The sequence below is a fragment of the Crocuta crocuta genome, unplaced genomic scaffold, assembly GCF_008692635.1.
Source record: "Crocuta crocuta isolate KB4526 unplaced genomic scaffold, BGI_CrCroc_1.0 scaffold445, whole genome shotgun sequence".
NCBI lineage: Eukaryota > Metazoa > Chordata > Mammalia > Carnivora > Hyaenidae > Crocuta > Crocuta crocuta.
The window spans coordinates 1224507-1246659 of record NW_027530847.1 but is presented as its reverse complement, the minus strand read 5'-3'; the positions used below and the strand labels follow the sequence as shown (position 1 = coordinate 1246659).

General features: G+C 36.7%; 1 protein-coding gene across 3 annotated transcripts in view; it reads left to right on the top strand.

Annotated features, from left to right (window-relative positions):
- The window catches only part of ITCH (itchy E3 ubiquitin protein ligase), a 142703-nt gene that overhangs the window by 77852 nt on the left and 42698 nt on the right, over nucleotides 1-22153 (top strand). For all 3 annotated transcript variants that reach the window (XM_077769304.1, XM_077769305.1, XM_077769306.1), the window contains 5 exons: nucleotides 10836-10993; nucleotides 12397-12586; nucleotides 14056-14151; nucleotides 15359-15533; nucleotides 19800-19869. In XM_077769304.1, coding sequence (XP_077625430.1) covers nucleotides 10836-10993; nucleotides 12397-12586; nucleotides 14056-14151; nucleotides 15359-15533; nucleotides 19800-19869 — 689 coding nt within the window. The remainder of the gene's footprint in view (nucleotides 1-10835; nucleotides 10994-12396; nucleotides 12587-14055; nucleotides 14152-15358; nucleotides 15534-19799; nucleotides 19870-22153) is intronic.

Sequence of the window (22153 nt, the reverse complement as noted above, 5' to 3'; positions counted from 1 at the left end):
CAAATAAATAACAATTTTTTAAAAAGGAAGGTTCATTTAAGTCATTCTTTCTTTTTGCAAATCTCATTATTTAAATTTTTCTATTTTTTTCTTTTAAGTACTCTCTACACCCAATGTCGTACTCTGTTGTTTATAATCCCGAGATCAAGAATCGCATGCGCTACTGACTGAGCTAGCCAGGCACTCCTACAAATCTCATTCTTTAAGTACTTTATGAAACCACTCTAGTCAACTGTAAATGTCTTACAAAGGCATTCCTAGAGCCCTAGCTTCATGCCACTTATTTAAGCAATGCTTCTTCCCAAGTGAACTGTTGTCATAAGTAATCTGAGGAATAGTGTCTTTTAGGTTTCTGAGACTGCCAGACTAATCTTTAAGTATGTCTCTTGTGTTAATTTTGAATTCCTTTGCATCAGCTTTTATTCCAGAGAGTTTACTTCTGAGATAATGGGTTTGAAAAGCATTTTGTTAACTGTCAAATGCTGTTTAAGTGTTACTACATGACTGGGGCTCCTGGGTGGCTCAGTCGGTTAAGTGTCCAACTTTGGCTCAGGTCATGATCTCACAGTTATTGGGTTTGAGCCCCGCATTGGGCTTTGTGCTGACAGCTAGATTAGAGCCTGAAGCCCGTTTCAGATTCTGTATCTCTCTCTCTCTCTCTCTCTCTCTCTCTCTGACCCTTCCTTGCTCACGCTGTCTCTCTCTCTCTCTCTCTCAGAAATAAAATATTTTAAAAAAATGTTACAACATGACAATCATGGCCATGACTGGATTTTTCCCTTTGCTTTTATTTACATACTTCATAACTATAAGTCTAAAAAGCAGGGCAGTATATACCCAGTGAACAAGGGTTTTGTGTCCCTCCCCTCCAATTCCTTGCCCAGTTATCATTTAGGAAGAATACTAAACAACTCTAGGTTATATTACCTTTTGGTCCTAATTCAGGTACTCTTGTATGCTGTGAATATAGTCTTGTTAGTCTGCTTTCCTCTGTAGCATGTCTGGATGTCCTATATTATTCAGTGTTGCCTTATGTCATTTTTTTGAAGTTCAAGATGATTGGCGCCTAGTATTTAAGATTTTGTTTTTAGAATTAATTTATTGACTGTTAGTACCTTAATGTATTAGCATCTTGGTTCTCCAGGGTTCTTTATCCTGTCCATAAACATCTGGGCTTATGTATAAGTTAGATATATATGCATGGTCAGATAAGCAGAGGTTTGTAAGAATGTGGAGCAGAGGAACAAAGGCATAGTAGCATGCAGGATTGTGGAGCAGAGGAATAAAGCCATTAGTAGCACGTAATTAGTAGCTAATTCCTTTTAAAAGATAATGGTGGTGAGTTCACATTGACAATTAATTGTATATAATGTCTAGGTTTCCGTGTTGGTTTTCAAACTCTATTTCTTGTTTTTGTTGTTTGTTTTTTTAATGTTTATATAATATTGAGAGACAGACACAGAGCACGAGCGTGGGAGGGGCAGAGAGAGAGGGAGACACAGAATCTGAAGCAGGCTCCAGGCTCTGAGCTGTCAGCACAGAGCCCAATGCGGGGCTTGAACCCACAGACCGCGAGACCCCGACCTGAGCCAAAGTTGGACACACAACCAACTGAGCCACCCAGGCACCCCTCAAACTCCATTTCAAGTTTTAGTTTCCCATCCACTTACTAAAGGAACTGAAATAAAATACCAGTGCTATTTTAGTATGGCTATGTTTCTCAAACTTCAGAGTATATCAGAATCACTGTGAAGACTTGTTCAGCCACAGATTGCTGTCTTATCTCCAGTTCCCAATTTGTTAGATCTAAGTTTGGGCCCAAGATTTGCACTTCTCACAAGTTTCCAGGTGATGCCTATGTTGTTAGACCAGGCCATACACTTTGAGAACCACTATGGATAGACATTCAGGTATTTCTTAGATTATGACACTGTTTCAGGAAATTTTTTCAGTTATGTAACAAAGTCTATTTCTTGAAAATCTAGGCTTACAGAGTTGTCATTCTGCCTTAATCTCATACTCTTTTATTTCAGAACTAGTTTGAATTTTGTTTCTTCTCTTGGACTGTTTTTATTTTTATTATTAGAAAATAGTACATGATGGTTTTTTAAAATGTAGATCAGTATATAAACCAAAATTATAAAAAGTTTCATGGAAGAAATGGCATTTGACTTAAGACCATAAAGCATAGTTATAATTTGGTTTTGCATGCCTTGGGAAATTGGAGAGAGGAAGGGTTCTAGGTGGAAGGAAGAAAAGCAGTTGTAGAGATGGGAAACAACACAGGTATGTTGTTGGAAATCTTAGTCACAGTGTCTAGCTAAAAATAGAGTAATTGAAAGGAGAAAATGGTAGGTGGTAAATTTGAGAGTAGAATCAATTAGTTAATGTTTATTGTCTCTTCTATGTCAGGGAATATAGCATTGTTTCCTGTCATTTCAGTTAATCTTAAACATTTTTATGAGGTAGGTATGTATCATTTTTATGAGTGATAAGAAAACTGAAGCTAAGAAAGGGAAAGGAACTTGCCTGAGTTAAGTGTGGTGGCACAGATGAACTGTGATTGCCTTACTTTCGGAGCCTGATCTAATTGTCATGCTTTACTGCAGCCTAAAGTGTTAGTTGTTTTGTTGTTGTTTTTTTTAATTTCTTTTTAACGTTTATTTATTTTTGAGAGATGAGCGAGACAGATCATGCGTGGGAGAGGGGCAGAGAGAGATAGGGAGACACAGAATCCAAAGCAGGCTCCAGGCTTCAAGCTGTCAGCACGGAGCCAGATGTGGGGCTTGAACTCACGAACTGTGAGAGCATGACCTGAGCCAAAGTTGGATGCTCGACCAACTGAGCCACCCAGGTACCCCAAAAGCGTTAGTTATTTTTAGTGTTACATAGGTTGGGCCCAGATGGAGATTTTGGTTTCTAAATACAGATATACCTCATTTTGTTGTCCTTTGCAGATATTTTGATTTTTCACAAAGTAAAGGTTTGTGGCTACCCTGCGTTGAGCAAATCTGTCAGTGCCATTATTTTTAATAACATTCACCTTGTGTCTCTGTCACATTTTGGTAATTTTTGCTCTGTTTCAAACTTTGTCATTATGTTTATAACGGTAATCTGTGGTTGGTAATCATTGATGTTACTATTGTAATTGTTTTGGAGCACTACAGATTATGCCCATATAAGACAGTGAACTTAACTGATAAATATTGGGGGTGTCTTAACTGTTCACTGATAGGCTGTTCCCCATCTCTCTCCCTCTCCTTGGGCCTCCTTGTTCCTTGAGTCAAAACGGTTAAGCCAGTTAATAACCTTGCAGTGGTCTTTAAGTGCTCAAGTGCTCTCACTTGAAATGAAAAGCTAGAAATATTTAATCTTAGTGAGGAAGGTATGTTGAAAGCCAAGATAGGCCAAAAGCTACGCCTCTTGTGCCAAACAGTTAGCCAAGTTGTGAGTGCGAAGGAAAAGTTCTTAAAGGAAATTAGAAGTGCTATTTCAGGGAAGACACAAATAATAAGAAAGCAAAACAGACTTATTGTTGATATGGAGACTGTTTTAGTGGTCTGGATAGAAGATCCAACCAGCTACAACATTCCCTTCAGCCAGAGTTTAGTCCAGAGTAAGACTAATTCTCTTCAATTCTGTGAAGGCTGAGAGAGGTGAGGAAACTGCAGAAGAAAAGTTTGAAGCCAGTAGTGGTTGGTTCATGAGGTTTAAGGAAAGAAGCAATCTCCATTTACGTAAAAGTACAAGATAAAGCAGCAAGTTATCCAGAAGATCTAGCTAATTAAGGGAGGTGACTACACTAAACAACAGATTTTCAATGTAGATGAAACAGCCTTACATTGGAAGAAGATGCCATCTAAGACTTTCATAGCTGGAGAGGAGAAGGTTAATGCTCGGCTTCCAAGGTTCAAAGGATAGACTGACTGTCTTGCTAGGGCCTATTGCAGCTGGTGACTTTAAGTTGAAGCCAGTGCTCATTGGCCATTCCAGAAATCCTAGGGCCCTTAAGAATTATGCTAAATTATGCTAACCAGAACAACAAAGCCTGGATGACAGCACATCTGTTTACAAGGTTTATTGAATATTTTAAGCCCCTTGTTGAGACTTACTGCTCAGAAAAAAGATTCTTGGAAATGTTACTGCTCATTGGCAATGCACCTGGTCACCAAGAGCTCTGATGGTGACGTATAACAAGCTTGATGTTTTCATGCCTGCTAACACAGAATCCATTCTCCTGCCCATGGATCAAGGGATAGTTTTGTCTCTCAAGTTTTATTATTTAAGAAATACATTTCTTAAGGCTATGATTGCCATAGGTAGTGATTTCTTTGATGGATCTGGGCAAAGTAAATTGATAACTTTCTGGAAAGAATTAGTAATTCTAGATACCATAAAGAACATTTGTGATTCATGGGAGGAGGTCACAATATCAACATTATCAAGATTTGGAAAAAAATATTTTCCAGAATTCATGAATGACTTTGAGGGGTTTGAGACTTCACTGGAAGAAGTAATAGCAGATGTGGCAGAACCAGAATTAGAAGTGGAACCTGAAGATATGAATGAATTGCTGCAATCTCATGGCAAAACTTAAATGGATGAGGAGTTGTTTCTTATGGATGAGTAAAGAAAGGGTTTCTTAGGATCTTAGCAGTAAAGATGCTGCACAGATTGTTGAAATGACAAGAATTTGGAATATTATACAAACTCAACTGACAAAACAGCAGCAGGTTTTAAGAGAATGGACTACAATTTTGAAAGAAGTTCTACTTGGGTAAAATGCTGTCAAACATTCTACAGAGAAATCTTTTGTGAAAGGAAAAATGAATTGTTGTAGCTGACTTCATTGTTTTCCTAAGAAATTGCTATTGCCACCTCAATGTTCAGCAACCACCACCATCCTGATCACTCGGCAACCATCAATATTAGGCAAGACCCTCCACCAGCAAGGAGATTAAGACTTGAATCACTTTCAGTGTGGATGATGGGTATTTTTTTTTTTTTTTTAGTAACAAAGTATTTTTACACTAAGGTAAGTAAATTTTTTAAAAAGATGTAATGGTATTGTATGTTTAATAGACTGCAGTATAATGTAAACATAACTTACATGCACTGGGAAACAAAAAAATTGACTTTATTGTAGTACTTTATTGCAGTGGTCTAGAACTGATAATTGCTGAGGTATGCCTGTATAGGCTCATAGAATCTTTCTGTGGAGAGGAAGATGTCTAAAAAAGTATTCAGGGCACTGGCATGATCAGAACTCCATAGGAAAAAGCATTTTAATTTATTTGATAATCATGTATAGTTTGTATTATCTGGTGGTGAGTGGAGGTGGGGGAGACCTGTGTGGCCAGTTGTTACAGTAATACAGTGAGAGATAAGCAGTGTAGAACTGGGGCAATGGTGGTAGAAGAGTAGACAGAAAATGTGGAAGTGAAATCAGTGAGATTTAGGTATTGAGCATCAAGAGGAATAGGAGAGGGGCGCTTGGGTGACTCAGCTGGTTAAGAGCCAACTTCAGCTCAGGTCATGATCTCACAGTTTGTGGGTTTGAGCCCCACATCAGGCTGTGTACTGACATCTCGGGGCCTGGAGCCTGCTTTGGAGTCCTTGTTTCCCTCTCTTTCTGCCCCTCCCCTGCTCATGCTCTGTCTCTCTCTCTCACTCTCTCTCTCACTCTCAAAAATAAATAAACATTTAAAAAGAGAGGAACAGGAGAGAAGGAAAGTCAAGTTGCCTGGGAGGATAGCAGTGCCACCCACAGAATCAGACCATGGGAGGAAATAATAGCCTTACAACTGGGGAGTTATTCAAGATCTCCTGCATTTAGTTGATACTTTGGTACCAGCGGATGGGAATGCAGCAAGGATAAGCGATTCTGATTTGGGAACCATTTTAGAGATGAACTTTGAAATCATAAAATTTGAGATTAGGGAAAAATTCTTGGAGAAGGAAAAGGAAGACAATCTAATTTTTTTAATGTTTATTCTTGATAGACAGAGAGCATGAGCGGAAGGGCAGAGAGAGGGAAACACAGAATCTGAAGCAGGCTTCAGGCTCTGTGCTGTCAGCACTGAGCCTGATGTGGGGCTCTAACTCATGAACCACAAGATCACGACCTGAGGTGAACTCAGACCCTTAACTGACTGAGCCACCCAGGTACCCCTCTTTGAAAATATTTTTTAAAAATTTAGCAGTCAGTATTTCGTCTTCAAAATATTTGATTACTTTAACCCAGGTGTTCTAATCTAGTTTATCTGTAGGAAATAGGAAGTATCTCCTCCTCCCCCACCAGAAAGAAAAGAAAAGAACTAGATTATGACATTTCTATGTATTAGAATTTTCTATAATCATTAGATATTATAAATATTTTTGAATAATTTGGGGGAAATGCCCAGTATATAATGAGTAACAAAACAAACATTTGCTCAAGATGGGAAACATTGTATGATCACATATTCAGTCACTGAAATAGGACTGGCAGGAGATAGTCTCATGTCTTGATGGTAATGATCTCCAGAAGGTAGAATTGAAGGTAATTTTTATTTTATGATTAGAAATTGTTTTTCACTTTGAAAAAGTGAAAGTCTTTGAAAAATTAAAATATACTAAGTTCTTTAATTGCATAAATACAAAAAAAATTGTAATGAAGGAAAAAACAGTTTTGAAGAGCTGTTAGGATTGAAGCAGTGTTTTAGGTTGAGGGGTTTGATGCATTTATGAACTGAGAGAAAAGATCTGGAAGAAGGAAGATGATAGAAGATAGAAGAAAGGTGTTAAATGATGATGGAAAGTCCTAGAGGATATAGGCTGAAATTAAGAACACAAAGGCAAATTAGTCTTGAAGTAGTGAAGAGACATTTTTCCCCTAAGAGACACAGAGAAATTTTTTTTATTGATTGATTTTTTTTTTTAATGAAAGTTTTTTCTTAAATGTACAATAGGATCTAAGATAACACTTCATCCTAGCTATAGTTGGTAACAGATACTGCAAAAAGAAGGAATTCAGATGTTTAAATAGGAACAGAATTGAGAACACCATTGCCTCAGACACAAGAACAGGTTACTTTTTGCTAGGTTTCTGCCCCCAACCCCCTCTTTTTTTAAGAGAGCTCAAGCAGGAGAGAAGGGGGAAGGAAAGGAAGGAGGGAGGATCCAAGATCTCAAGCAGGCTCCACACTGAGCATGGAGTCCTACGTGGGGCTCAATCCCACAACCCTGTGATCATGACCTGAGCCGAAATCAAGAGTTGGATGCTCAACTGATGCCACCCAGGCATCTCTTTCTAGATTTCTTGATTCCACCTATAGGCCTTTCCTTGCAGCCTTTGCTTTAAGCTTCTTGAGTTTCTTTTCTTCTTTCTGATTCTGCTTGAGTGCCTTATCTTCCATGTTCATCTCTTTGGACTGTTTCAGGGGCTTCTGCCACCTTCTCAGTTGGACATGGCACCTGCCACCCCTTTGGAACAGAGGAAGTTTAAGGTAGATGAGACAGTTGAAAGATAGTAAATAATCGTCATGTTAGGGAAGAGGCAGGATCAAGGTCATCTACAGATTGGAAATGTGGTCAAGAGTAGATTCTATACGTAGAAAATTATTGATTTCCAAGCAGTATGTATAGTCCAGTTGAAGTTGTTAAATAAGGTCAACTGTAGCCCTTGTCTCAGTCTCGAAAATGTGCAAGCTTTAGGAAACACCTGCCAGGATAAAAAGATGGAAACTGAAGAAACACAATTTTAATTTCTTTTTGTCTTTTGCCTAAGTCTGTTTAATTGCACAGGACCTAGTAAAAGTCCTTTGCCTTACCAAATCACTATTAATTTATTGCTATTAATTTTAATATCAATACACCAGTCCTGGTGAACCTGTAGTGTAGGTTGTCATAGTCCTCTGTCATTTCTACTTGTTTAGTTCCTAGGAGATTTGAGCTGTGATTTCTTCTTTTTAACAGGAAAAAAAGTGCTCACTTTGGCAACACATACACAAACAGAAGGGAAGAAAAGACTTTATCTTGTTAGACATTGGAAGTGAAAACCCACAGACTTTCCTTTATTGGGCACAGTGGGAAATTTATGAGGACCTTTTATAGAACAGTCTACACCTTTAATTTGGTACTTTACCTAGTTTATTCACTCTGCTAAAATATACCTGATTTCACACCTGGAACATTATTTATTATTACCTGTTAGCCCCTGAGAATAGTAGTAGAAAAAGTAAATGAAGGATTAGTTGTAATGAAAAGATTGCTTGGGGTTAGGGGATGTTGGGAAATAGTGAAAGAATGAAAGGTACTAGGAGAAGTAGTAGCCTATGATGGAGGCCAAGTGGGACTTGAAGGGAGCTGATGGACTATGAGTATAGAGGGGTTAAAGGTCATGATGAGACTGAATCAAAGATACAGTGGGAGGCAGGTAGGAGTAGAAGGTTGTAAGTAGAGAGATTTATGAGTTTAAGACCTAAGAAGGAGGAACGATTTCTAAGTATCAAGGACATTTAAGGAGTCATCATACTATACCCAGATTGTCAGATAACTATATTGAGAAATTGAGGCCAAGGTGTTACTAGAAAACAGAATGGGTGTTAAAATCTCCAAGATTTTAATCCTCAAAAACAGGATATTTGCATTATTGGAATTCAGCTTCTGGATTTCCCCTTTGTCATAGCAGATTTACCTCATGCCCTGAATGTTCCTCCTTCCTCACATATTCCTAAAACTCGACCAGCTCTGATGTGCAAAGAGATGAAGTACATTTTCTTTGGTCACATAACTTCTTCTTTTTTTTTTTTTTAATGTTTTATTTATGTCTAGGAGAGAGAGAGACAGCGTGAGCAGGGGAGGGTCAGAGAGAGAGGGAGACACAGACTCCGAAACAGGCTCCAGGCTCCGAGCTGGCAGTCAGCACAGAGCCCGACGCGGGGCTCGAACCCACGAACCGCGAGATCATGACCCAAGCTAAAGTCGGACGCTTAACCGACTAAGCCACTCAGACGCCCCTGTCACATAACTTCTTAATAGCAGAGTCAGAGCTAGAAACCTCAGTTCCCCACTTTTTGTCCATTCTGCCATTGGTTGTTTATCTTTTAAAAGGCATTAAGAACCTTAATTAGTTCTTAATGTTTTTAAGAACTAACTAGTAATGAATGTGTTGAAATAGTATGGAGAGGCAATACTCAGAGTCTTAAAGGGGTATGCTACTCAAAATGGGTTTGAAACTCAGCACTTATGGGAAGGGGAACCGTGTCAAAGCGACTCTTCCTGCATTCAGTTCATATTCTGGGGTGGCTTTGCCTTCCTGTAGGAGTCAACACTAACCAGGTGCTGACTGCCACTTACTGAGCTGTTCCTTTTATTCAAAATAAGCATTTGAGGCACCCACAAGGCAGTCTTGTCATATTCTACTATTTACACAGATCACCTGGGGATCTTATTAAAATGTTCATTCTAATATAGTGGATCCTGGGAGTGGACTGCATTTCTTTCTTTCTTTTTTTAACTTTTTAAAAAGGTTTATTTATTTTGAGAGAGAAAATGAACAGGGTCAGAGGAGAAAAAGAATCCCAGGCAGGGTCCATACTGTCAGCGTGAGCCCAACACATGGCTTGATCCCACAGGCCACAAGTTCATGATGCAGGCCAAAATCTAAGAGTCAGTCCACCCAACTAACTGAGCCACCGAGGCACCTCAAGATTGTGCTTTTTAAAAAAGTTTTTTTTAACATTTATTTATTTTTTGAGAGACAGAGCATGAATGGGGGAAGGACAGAGAGAGAGGGAGACACAGCATCTGAAGTAGGATCCAGGCTCTGAGCTGTCAGCACAGAGCCCGACGGGGGCTCGAACTCACAAACTGTGAGATCATGACCTGAGCTGAAGTCTGACACTTAACCAACTGAGCCACCCAGGTGCCCCAGGGTTGTGGTTTTTAAATAAGCCTCCTATGTGTTGCCTTTGCTTCTGTTCCAAAGACTCTACTTTTAGTGTCTTCACTAAAAACACTTTTAGTGTTTTCACTTTGTTCAGGCTTATTCTGAACAATTAATACTGTAGTATGGATTAAAACTGCATAATAGTTTGCTGCTTACTATATAGTAGATAGCAGAGCCTTAGCTGAGGCATCTTCAAACTGGCTAAACTCACACTCTGCTGTCTAATTCATGACTAGGTCCCCCTGGGAAAAGGTATCAAGTATATTTAGCTAACAGTGGTAATAACTTTCAATCTGATGTTTCTGGTTACTGTCCTCCCCTCTCTTTTCTTCAGTTGATGTCATTGCTTTGAAGAAATGACACCTCCCTTTTAAAAAAGGTCTGTGGGCATCTCTGCTCTAGATCACTAATTTTCAACATTTTGCATACCATTTTCTGGGATGGTGAGAAAGCACCTTGTCTCTGGGAAATAAGTATACTTCTTTCTTCTGTCATAAAACAGTCAACCCTACCCCGAAACTGAAGAATAGTAAGAGCCTATGGAAACCAGGAAAATAATGGTGACATTATCTGTCCTTGAAATAAAATAGTGCCCTTTCTAAGGCATTGGAATTTTGAGAATTTGACTCTGTTCCTTCTTATGCAGGGTCTCCAAAGACTTATTTGAAATCTGAACCAGCATACCTACTAGTTTTGAAGGGTCCCAAATGTTTCTGTTGCTCTTAGGCAACCCGTCACTCTATGGCTTCTGGGTCAGCTCTGAGAGTTATATATATATAAGACTCTAACCAAGGGCTATTCATGTATTTGATAAGGCTGGCCAGAAATTTTAAGCTTTGGTCTTGTTTTTTATTAAATTCAGTGAACATTCATTTTCCTTTCCCTATCCCCCCTTCTTACCCAGAACAAATCCAAATGGATCAGATGAACCTGAGGATTCAGGGACTGGTGAAAATAGGAAGGTCAATGGGAATAACTCTCCATCACTCTCAAATGGTGGTTTTAAGCCTTCTAGGCCTCCAAGACCTTCACGACCACCTCCACCTACCCCACGTAGACCAGGTGTGTATTCCATGTATTCCAGCCACACACTAGGGATGTAACTATCAGTACTATGATTGTGAATAATGTTCTGTTTGGGAATTGATCCTAAGGTAAGTGTCAGGAGACTCAGGTTGGTTTTATAGCAGTATTTTTATATTTTATATTTTAGCCAAGAATGATCTTTCGGTATATAGGTAGACAAAGGAGTGCCTTTTCCATAAGTTTTTCCTCTAGGGAAAAACTGTTGAGGCAAGTGCTTTTTTGAGAATGAGAAATAGAATGAGAACCCTATGTGCATTATACAACAGGTTTGTAACAGTGTGAACATAAGCATGTCATATTGTCAAGGATCTGGTTGCTTAGTTTCAGTATATCCTTTAAAAAAATATAGTAAATAGCGAGTAACCCAACAATGCTAAATGATATTCAGATTTTGAAGCAAAGATTATGCAACAAATGAACATGTTTCATGTAGTAAAAATGTTAACAGTTATAGGTAGAATATCCATTTTCCCTCATTAGCCATAATAGAATCTTTAATCATTTATTGTTTCCTCTGCTAGTATCTGGACAGGGAATGTAAAAAAGTTAAACCAAATATTATTAAAAAGTAAATTAGTTGTCTATAAATCAATTTTATTTTTTTTAATGTTTATTTTTAAGAGGGATAGAGCGTGAGTTGGGGAGGGGCAGAGAGAAGGGGAGACACAGAATCTGAAACAGGGTCCAGACTGAGCTGTCAGCACAGAGCCCAACGCTAGGCTCGAACTCACAAACCATGAGATCATGACCTGAGCTGAAGTTGGATGCTCAACTGACTGAGCCATCTAAGTACCCATATAAATCATTTCATTAAACAACTTTGTTTTTAATTATACATCTTCCCCTTTTTTGGTAAAAACTGTGTTGTTAATATATTCCCAGTTTTTAAATGTATATACTACTTTGTCAAAATATTGGTGACCTCTCCTGGAAATTGTTTTGTCTACTATTTCTTGAAGATATACTATATACAGTGCTATTGCTTAACAGTCAGATCTTCTGTACTTTAACTAACATCAAAAATAGATCTTTAATCTGTAGGGTTTCATATAAAAGACAGTTTTAAGGATCTGAAAATTTACTAAATGAACTTATCACACCAAGGGATACCATTGCTTTCCTATACTAAAAGTTTTTATTTGTTTTGACATCAGAAAATCAGAATTTGCATGTGCTTCATAATTAGTAAAGAGACATGGAGCAGATAGAACCCAAAAAGTTATTTCACAAAGCTTATATTATTTAAATTATTTTTACCCACATAACCACATCTTAAATTTTCTGTGTCATCTACCTTTTAATTATTTTAAGTTTAAATTCTGTCCTGAATTTAGAGTTCTGAAAATAAAAGACTCTTGTTTTCAACAAACCTTTTATAGCATCTGTCAATGGTTCACCGTCTGCCACTTCTGAAAGTGATGGATCCAGTACGGGCTCTCTGCCACCAACAAATATAAATTCAAATACATCTGAAGGAGCAACATCTGGATTAATAATTCCTCTTACTATATCTGGAGGCTCAGGCCCTAGGCCATTAAATCCTGTACCTCAAGCTCCCCTACCACCTGGGTAAGTAACTGTTTTTTGTTAATATTTTGTTTGCTTTAGACTTCTGCATATACTTATTAATAAGGAACATGAACTTCATTCTTTAAAAAAACTATCTTCACTCAGTGGTAACTGATTTTGGCAGGTGGGGGCTGTATATAGAGTTAGACTGAACAAAAAAAACCTTACCACATTAGCAGTTACCCTCCTCCTTATTTCCAGGGCATAGTTTTTTATTTTTATTATTATTTTTTTTACTGAAGGACTCTGAACCATAGGAAATTAACCAGTGCCAAGTAATGAAATAGTCACCTAACTCAGATTGCTTTTTCTGTGAGGGTGGAAAAAGAACCCACTTTTTAAAATTTTTTTTTCCATCATAAAGTTATTATAGCAAAGTAGTAATAATTTAGGAAACTGATAAAATTAGAGCTTATAACCCTATTTTAATCTCCACTAATTATTTTAGAAATTAATAGTATTCTAATAGTTTACATATATATATTATGACATTCAGATAAATCCTGAACTTGGAATCTCATTAAAATTAATTGATAAATTAATAAACCCTTATGAAAATTTTAATTGCTAAACAGATAATATTTGTCTGCATAGTTGGGCCATTTTCCTTTTGCAAAACCTACATGGGAAGCCAATTAGAAAGTTATTTGTGCAAGGGATTAGCAAACAGAAACTGGTACTCTCCAAAGTGATTGGTACTTCTTTTTCTTTTTCTTTTTTTTTTTATTTATATTTTTTTTTCTTTTTATTTTTCTTTTAAGTTTATTTACTTTGAGAGTTTGCAGTCAAACAGAAGAGGGGAAGAGAGAGAGAGAGAGAGAGAGAGAGAAAGAGAGGGAAAGAGAGAGAGAGAGAATGAATCCTAAGCCGGCTCCGTGCTGTCAGCCTAAACGAAGAGTTAGACACTTAACCACCTGAGCCACCCAGTTGCCCCTAAATTGATTGGTACTTCTAGGTTGTGGTGGCTTATTCCTGTCTTCCTCACTTTGGGGATTAACATACTAAGGAGACTAGAATTCCCAGATTTACTTTGTCTGTTAGACTATGCAGAGATACATCTGATAAAGTCTTAGTCTTTGATTTCAATTCTTCTGGAATGCAAATGGTGCTTTGCTCTTCAGTTATCAGCTCAGTCTTTCTTCAGATTTCATAACATTAATTACAAGCATTTTTCCCCTACCAAGTCTTGCATATGCCATGATCAGATTGAGATAGACTTTATCTCCTGAATGCATCTATCTAAGACCTCTTCAGAAATACAAGGCATTTCTTGAGCAGATACTTAATGCAGAAGAAATCTTATTTATTCTGTCATCCTCAGGATACCATTTCTTGACTTTATTCTTAAATTCTTTTGGTATCTTCTTTATATATTGACATATTTATTTGTCTCAGTTCTGTAATATGGTCATATAAGAGAAAAAAGCAAAGACAAGTGCCATAGCAGCTTTTTACATTTTGTGTTCAAGTTGGGAACAGAGAGTGGACCAGCATGGGCGAGTTTACTACGTAGATCATATTGAAAAAAGAACAACGTGGGATAGACCAGAACCTCTACCTCCTGGGTAAGTATCTGAATTAAAGAAGAAAAGTATTTATTCAGAACTATGGATCTATTTGTACAAAATCTTCCTTATATTCCTATGTTTCCTTTTAGTCTTTTCTGTATCCACTTTGTGTTGTGGTAGATGCAAACTAGAAAGATGAGAGAGAATTGATTGAGCATGAAGAATGATTTGTTTTCATTCATTTCTGACCTCAAGATTCCACAGGTCTTGCTATTTCCAAGTTTTCCTTTCTGTACTTAACTTCGTTCAAACCACAGGATTTTAGAATTAGTTTCATGAAGAGTAATTATTTAACAGAATAATAAATATATTATTGATATATATGAAGATAAAGTCTATTATACAAAAAACTTTTATAATTGTGAAATCATTGCAGAATAGTTGAGGTAATTAAAGGATATATTAATACATGTTAAGTATTTACCATGTACATTATAGAAAATGGAAGAAAATATTTGTATTCAAGGGAAGTCAGTAGCAAACTTGGAGAAATACTTAATCTTGCTAGTAATTTCAAATACAAGGTATTGTTTCACTTGTTAAATTAGCAGATAGAATCCAGTATTGGTGAGATTGTAGAGGAGCTTTACCACATAACATTGTGAGTGGTAGTATAAATTAGTCACAACTCTTGCAGAAAGTATCTATAACTATAGTAATGCACATACCCTTAGTAATCCTCTCCAAGAAGTTTATCCTAAGAAGTAATGCAAAGGAAGAAAAAAATTGATCTATTAAAGGTATTTATTATTTTACTTTTTATAATATGAGAATATTAGAAACAACCATAAATAACAAAGTAGAAATCACCAAGTTATTGTATTAATGTTTACTTAATATTATGCACCACCCATTTGAAATGATCAGTATTTGTAATCTTGTAGAAAAAGTCCCTTTTGAGATTTGTGAAAAGCTGTATATACAGTGTGTCCCTATTAGAATTGCAACATTGGAAAGAAAATGAGAACTTGGTTTTTGAGCCATAGAGACGTATTCACTGAATATACATTGTGTTTTCCAAACCTGACTGATACATATTAAGAACTTTTAAGAACGAAATTTTTAGAAAAAGAGTTCAGGTAAATGAAAAGTAGTTTAAGGTAAAATCTTACCAAACCTGCAACAGGGCTAAGATGAAGTCCTTTTCAGTTCACATCTGTATCACAAATAATTGTTAAATTAGGTTGTTTTTGTTTTGATTTAGCTGGGAGCGGCGTGTTGACAACATGGGACGTATTTATTATGTTGACCATTTCACAAGAACAACAACATGGCAGAGGCCAACATTGGAATCTGTCCGGAACTATGAACAGTGGCAGCTCCAACGTAGTCAGCTTCAAGGAGCAATGCAGCAGTTTAACCAGAGATTCATTTATGGGGTAAGCGCTTGCTATACTGTAAATTTAAGAGCACTTGTTTTTAACCTTTTTTTTTGCATATGAACTGTTAAGTACTAAAAAGACAAGTAAGATGGCACCCAGTTGTTGCTATTGGTAGAAATTATAGTTAGACCTTGTCTTGAGTATTCCGTGCCTATGATCTATTCTTACCTCTTTGAAACTTCTGAAGTTCAACTTCCTTTACTTTGTTAATATCAAAAATAAAAAAGTAATTAGGTAAACTTAAAATTCATGGATAAAAGAATAATAAAAATAAACTCAAGTAGTATGAAGAGGATTAAAACAGTTTTAAATTTCATTATGCCTAGCTTATCAGAATATTTGAAGGTTTGGCTCTAAGAGCACCTGACTGTTAAGTGACTATATAGAACTGATGACAGAATTGAATCATTTTGTAACATATGAAAATAAAGTTAACCTGATAAATTGTTTGGTGCACTAGAAGACTAAAGAAATTTGATTCCTTATATGATTATTCTAAATATATCTTTCTCGTTTCAAAATTGTATGAACTTTGGTATGCAAACATTCCCTTTCTGGAAATGGTTTAAGTTTTACATAGTTTCCTTTAGAGTAATATTGCAATAATAGTGAAAAGTTCACCAAAATATATTATCATTTTATTATGTAGTCTTTGGTATTAGGAATTTTATAGTCCCTTAAGCCTTAAACTCTTATAGATCTTTTCTCTGAAGAAGGGAAAATGGTCCTTGGAGAAATTTGATTCTGTGTGCCAAACGAGGGATTTGAGTAATACATAGAACTTAAAAAAATCAACTGTCCAAGAGTTCAGAAGAAGCTGAACTGCTCCATTACCATTTCTTCCCTTCCACTACCACTGGGAGCATCCGTTTTAGAATACATTGGAGTAAAAGCCTGTCCTCTCTAGGCATTACTTTTCCCCCTTTTCTCCATATTCCTATTTCTTGGATCTCATCACCATAATAGTTTCACTCACTGATATAGACAAATTCATCTTTTTTTAAAAAAAATGTTTATTTATTTATTTTGAGAGAGAGAGAGACAACACAAGTGGGGCCAGGGGCAGAGAGAGAGGGGGAGAGAGAATCCCAATCCGTGCTGTCAGTGCAGAGCCTGACATGGGCTTGATCTCTTGAACCATACATGACCTGAGCTGAAATCAAGAGTCCGATGCTTAACTGACTGAGCCACCCAGGTGCTCAGACAAATTCATTTTTATCAGCAGCCTTCTCTTCACTACCTGGTTATGATTACGATACTTTCTTTCATATGACAGTTTTCCCTTCTACCTTCTATAGGCAGCTGACTTTCTCCCCAGTGGTTTTAGAAGTGAAATTAGTTTTTTTGTCTACCATACCCTTTGCATTTTTTTTTCTGTGCTGTTTTACATTTTCCTTTCTTTCTAAATTATAATCACCTTTGGTATGCCTGACCAAATTTCTTCTAGGTTTGAATGCTTAGCTTGCCTGCCTTCTTTAAAGCTATTTTTCACATGGGTGTCCAGTGGGAAGAGTATGGGCTTCGGGTTTGAGTCCTGGTTCCACAGCTACTTTCTCTATATGACTTTGAGTAAGTTACATAACCTCACCAAGACTCCTTTACTTTATAAAATATACATATGAAGTTACTTGAGAGGGTTTTTTTGTTTTTGTTTTTGTTTTTTGAGGGTTCTATAAAATAAGGTTCCTAATATGGTTGGGACATATTAGATACATAAAAATGTTAGTTTTCATTTTTTCTTTCCCTCATATCCACATTATATGTTTTAGCTTACTTTACAGTACATGATTTTTTTTTTTTTTTTAAGTTTATTTTGAGAGAGACAAGGTTTGAGAAGGAAAGGGGCAGAGAGAAAGGGAGAATCTCAAACAGGCTCCATGCTGTCAGCTCAGAGCCCAACGCAGGTATTGAACCCATAAAAACTGAGATCATGACCTGAGCCGAAATCAAGAGTTAGGTGCTCAACCAACTGAGCCACCCAGGTGCCCCACAGTACATGATCTTTTTAAGACATTCTTTTAAGAGACTGATTTAGCATATTTCCAGAACACCAACAATGTATATTGCTTCATTGTAAACTTCACCAATTTGATACTTGAAACTTTACTTGAGTTGTAGCTTTTACCTCATTGTCTGTGTTCTATTTTTTTCTCCCCCCCATCTTATCCAAAAGAGTCTGACCATTTTTCTGAAATTTTGCTCATTATAGAATATTTTAAAATCATAACTTGGGGCGCCCGGGTGGCTTAGTTGGTTAAGTGTCTGACTTTCACTCAGGTCATGATCTCGCNAAATAAATAAATAAATAAAATAAAATCATAACTTAAACAGTCTATTTAATTACTCTTAACATAGCTAGCAATATTAACTGAATTGAATTAAGTATTCTTAATACCAGCTACTTAAAAAAGTGTGGTGGGGTGGTTGGCGGCATATTGCTGAGAAAGTCTGCTTTATAAAATGTCCTTTGTTTCGGGTCAATGGACTTTCGTACACCTAGCTTTTTTTTTTTTTTAAGAGAGAGAGAGAGAATGTGTGAGCTGTGGAGGGGTCAGAGGGAAGGGAGAGAATCTTAACTAGGCTTTGGGCTCAATTCCAGGACCCTGGGATCATGACCTGAACTGAAATCAAGAGTCAGCATCTCAACCAACCAAGCCACCCAGGCACCCCCCATTTTTTTTAAGTAGGCTCTACACCCAACTCATTACCCTAAGATCAAGAATCACATGCTCTACTGACTGAGCCAGCCAGACGTGCTCCTAGTGTTTTTAACATCAGAATGGAAATGGTTGATGATGGAACTTGTATAATGGCTCTTCCTTGACCATGGTTTTAACATGTATGTCCCCAACTTATTTAACCAGGGAAAACCTGTGGGCTGGGCTAGAGTCTTAGAAAATTATCAGAATAGTTTGTCATATGCCAGACTTTTCAGACCTGTTCCTAACCAGGGTTCAAACCTTTTATGATGTTTCTCCCTGGCATCTCTGCTCTCACTCCTTTTCATAATCGTGTCGGTCTGGAGGAGCAAGGCCAGTTCTTGACAGGTCTGTCTTCCAAGAGCTATTAAATCAGAAATTGAATATCTGTCGTATACTTTAAAACCTTGACAGTTAACCCAGTTTCTGTAATAAGTCAGTGACAAGAAAAGAAAAAAAAAAAAGACCGTAGGGGGAACTGCTATAGATCAAGATTTAAGAGATTCAGCCAAATGTAAGGTGAGGACTTATTAGTGATTGGGTATTAGATAATAAAATTAACATAGATTCTGTGTTAGGTGTGATAACAATATTATGGTATGTAAGATGTCCACAAATTTTAGAAAGACATAGGGGTGAAATGACTCCATGGTTCAACAAAGAAGAGGGGAAAAAAGAAAATTTGTCATTACTAATTGTTGAATCTTCGTGCTGAGTATTTGGGGCTCGCTTTCCTTATTTAACTTGTATATTTTTTTCTATTAATAATTTTTGTTTGAAAAGCAGTTAGAGTCTTTTATTTACTTGTTTTATCTTACTAATGGAGAAAGATTTAACCAAATTTTCCTCTGAGAGACCACATATTATCTTTATTATACATTTAAACCAGAATATACCCATTAACCCTGCATAGAGTCGCTATGACTTTCGCTTCTCTTTTATCAGTGGTTGACTCCTTTTTCCAAATGGCTTCCTTTTATCTAGCCAGGCTTCTCTGTCTCCACCAATGGTCATTGGAAACAGAAATTTAAGAAATCTTCTATACAGATCTAGGTTGTCAACTCTTTCAAACTAGAATTCTTTCTTTTTACTCATCTGACAGCCTGTTTTTCCTGTTCCCCTAGCTCCCACAATATTTGTATATACCATGTTTTGTATGTAATTCTTTCTGAGTTAGAAATACAAGGTTATTCTCAGCCATCCAATGATTCTTAGTACTGTTTATAAATGACTCTTTGAGGATTTATATATTTCTCTAATTACTGATTTGTAGCTGAAGAAGAAGAAAATGGTTCTTTGTGGTTGACAATTAATATATTTGTAATATTTGAATTTCAAATAATTTCAAGCATTAATGTTTACAAAGATTTTTTTTTTCTCCACCAGAGTGTACTGGCATTTGTCCATTGACCGTGTGACCATGTCTTAAGACGTGAACTCTGTAAGAGTCTGTTATATTGCACATGGCCAGGGAAGGACATACCAGAATGCCTAACCTTGCTTTCAGGTTATTTGATTAAGTTGTTTGTTATTTCACCTTTTTGTTGTTGTTGCTCTTTTTTAGAATCAAGATTTGTTTACTACATCACAAAATAAAGAATTTGATCCCCTTGGTCCCCTGCCACCTGGATGGGGTAAGTCACATGATTTTTTTTTTCATTGCATTTGGTCATTTTAAAAATCAGATCTTTATGGATGGTAGCCTGCTCTTGCCTGAGTGAATGTCTGGAGGCTTTTTGGCTGTGTTAGTTTAATTCAGAGTGCCAAATGGGTATTAAAATGCCCAAAAAGACATTAAAATTCTAAGTTGACTTTCTTATTATAATTAACTTATATTGGAATACAGAATTATTTTACTCTTTTAAAGGTTAAAAATATTTTGCTCACTTAGCAATAAAAAGAAATGGATTATTGATACAACAATCTGGACCTCAGGGCATTGTGCTTAGTGGAAAAAAGGTCAGTCTCAAAAGATTACATACTGTATGATTCATTTTATGTAATATTTTCAAAATGACAAATTAACAGAAATGGAAAACAGGTTAGTAGTTGTCAGGAGCCAGAGCCAGTTGTAGGTGGGTGCCAATACAAGAGGTAATAATATAAGTGGTTCTTACATAGTGGTGAAATAGTTCTATATCTTAATCATGGTGGTGACTACACAAATCTGTATACATGGGATAAAAGTGCATAGAACTATACATCCATATTAATGAATTCAGCTTAAAAATTGGTGGAAATGGAATAAAGTCTAGAGTTAACAGTAACATAACAATGTCAATTTCCTGATTTTGATACTGTACTACGGCTATATAAGATATTACCATGGGGAGAAGCTGGTAAAGGATCTATGAGATTCTTGGAATGAGTTTTGCAACATCCTGTAATAATTATTTCAAAATAAAAAGCTTAAATATTTTGACCACATTTGTGCTTCTAAAACACTGTTCAGAAGTGCCTGGGTGGCTCAGTCTGTTAAGTGTCTGACTCTTCATTTCAACTCAGGTCATGATATCATGGTGATATCAAGCCCCACATCGGGCTGTGCACTGACAGCAGGGAGTCTGCTTGGGATTCTCTCCCCCTCCCCCCATCCCTCCCCTATTTATGCGTGTATGCTTTCTCTCGTTCTCAAATAAACTTAAAAATACTGTTCAGAGCATGGGTGAGTTAATGTAATCTTGAAAGAATAGTGGAAAGGGGAACATCTTATAGTATTATATGACACATAGCATAGTAGCAAGGTTCTAGAATAAACATGGCTATATAGTTTTGCAAGGAAGCTGAAGAGAGTTTAGAAAGTTGAAAACCGTAAACCCATTTATGGAACTACTTAAAGTTATATCTTTAAGAGCCACAGATATTTCATAATTTGGGGGGTAAATTCTGAAAGTATTATTTCTAGATAGTCTTGTTGGGAGACATTGGTCTTTAAAATAGATTGCTCTAGCATTATTGGGGAATGGAGAAAAAATCAATGTGTCAAAATCACATGAATCGGGGCAGTAAATGATACTGTGAGAAGCCTCATTGTTCTTAGAGTTATTTATCTTTAACATTCTTGTGAGACAAAAAGATAAAAGTGTAATAGGTCATACTTATAACTGTTATTGCTATTAATCGTGTAACAAAGGGAGGGCATATGGAAGTGAATTGTGAATTTCTGTTTCACCAAAGCATGGCAGTATGGTAAGGAGTCTTGTATGTGAGTTTCAGAGTGGAGAATACATGGTTGGTATGAAGTACTTTAGAAAAGGGGATGTTGCCTTTATGGAGCATGTTGAACTAGATCTGTCAGATTGCATTTTTACACATGGATGATTTTCCCAGCTTTTATTTCTAGATATATTGTCATATGTCCATGTTACAGAGGAGAAATTAATGCACTGAAAGGATATATCTGAAGTCACGTTATCCTCTTAATTTTATTGCAGATGAACCATGACCCAATTAGCTTTTGTCAGAAATACAGACATTTTACTCCTTCTCCAGAGCAGCTGTAGGAAAAAATGGCCTCTAACCCATAGAAGCATGAATTATCGGCTATGTTGCCTTTATTCAAATAAGTTTTTCCTGCACGTTGGTACCTTGTATATTTATTATCCTCATCATTAGGATCTTTCTCATTTTCACTTTAGCCAACAACACTTCCCTAAAATACTGCCTCTAAAGGCCCAATCCCAGGTTACCCAAGTTATCAGAATCTTGTCTTGCTTATTTTACATTCTGCTTATTTTTATGTTTCATACTTAAGAAATAGAGGTGTACCCCTCTCCCTAAATGAGTTTATGATAATCGTGCTACTTAGACTGAACACTTCTTCATGACTCTCTGCCTTTGGGGCACATGGCCCACTGTGGAACCAGTGACAACATTGGTATATTGTAACAGATGAAACTCTACTTGACATATCCTCAG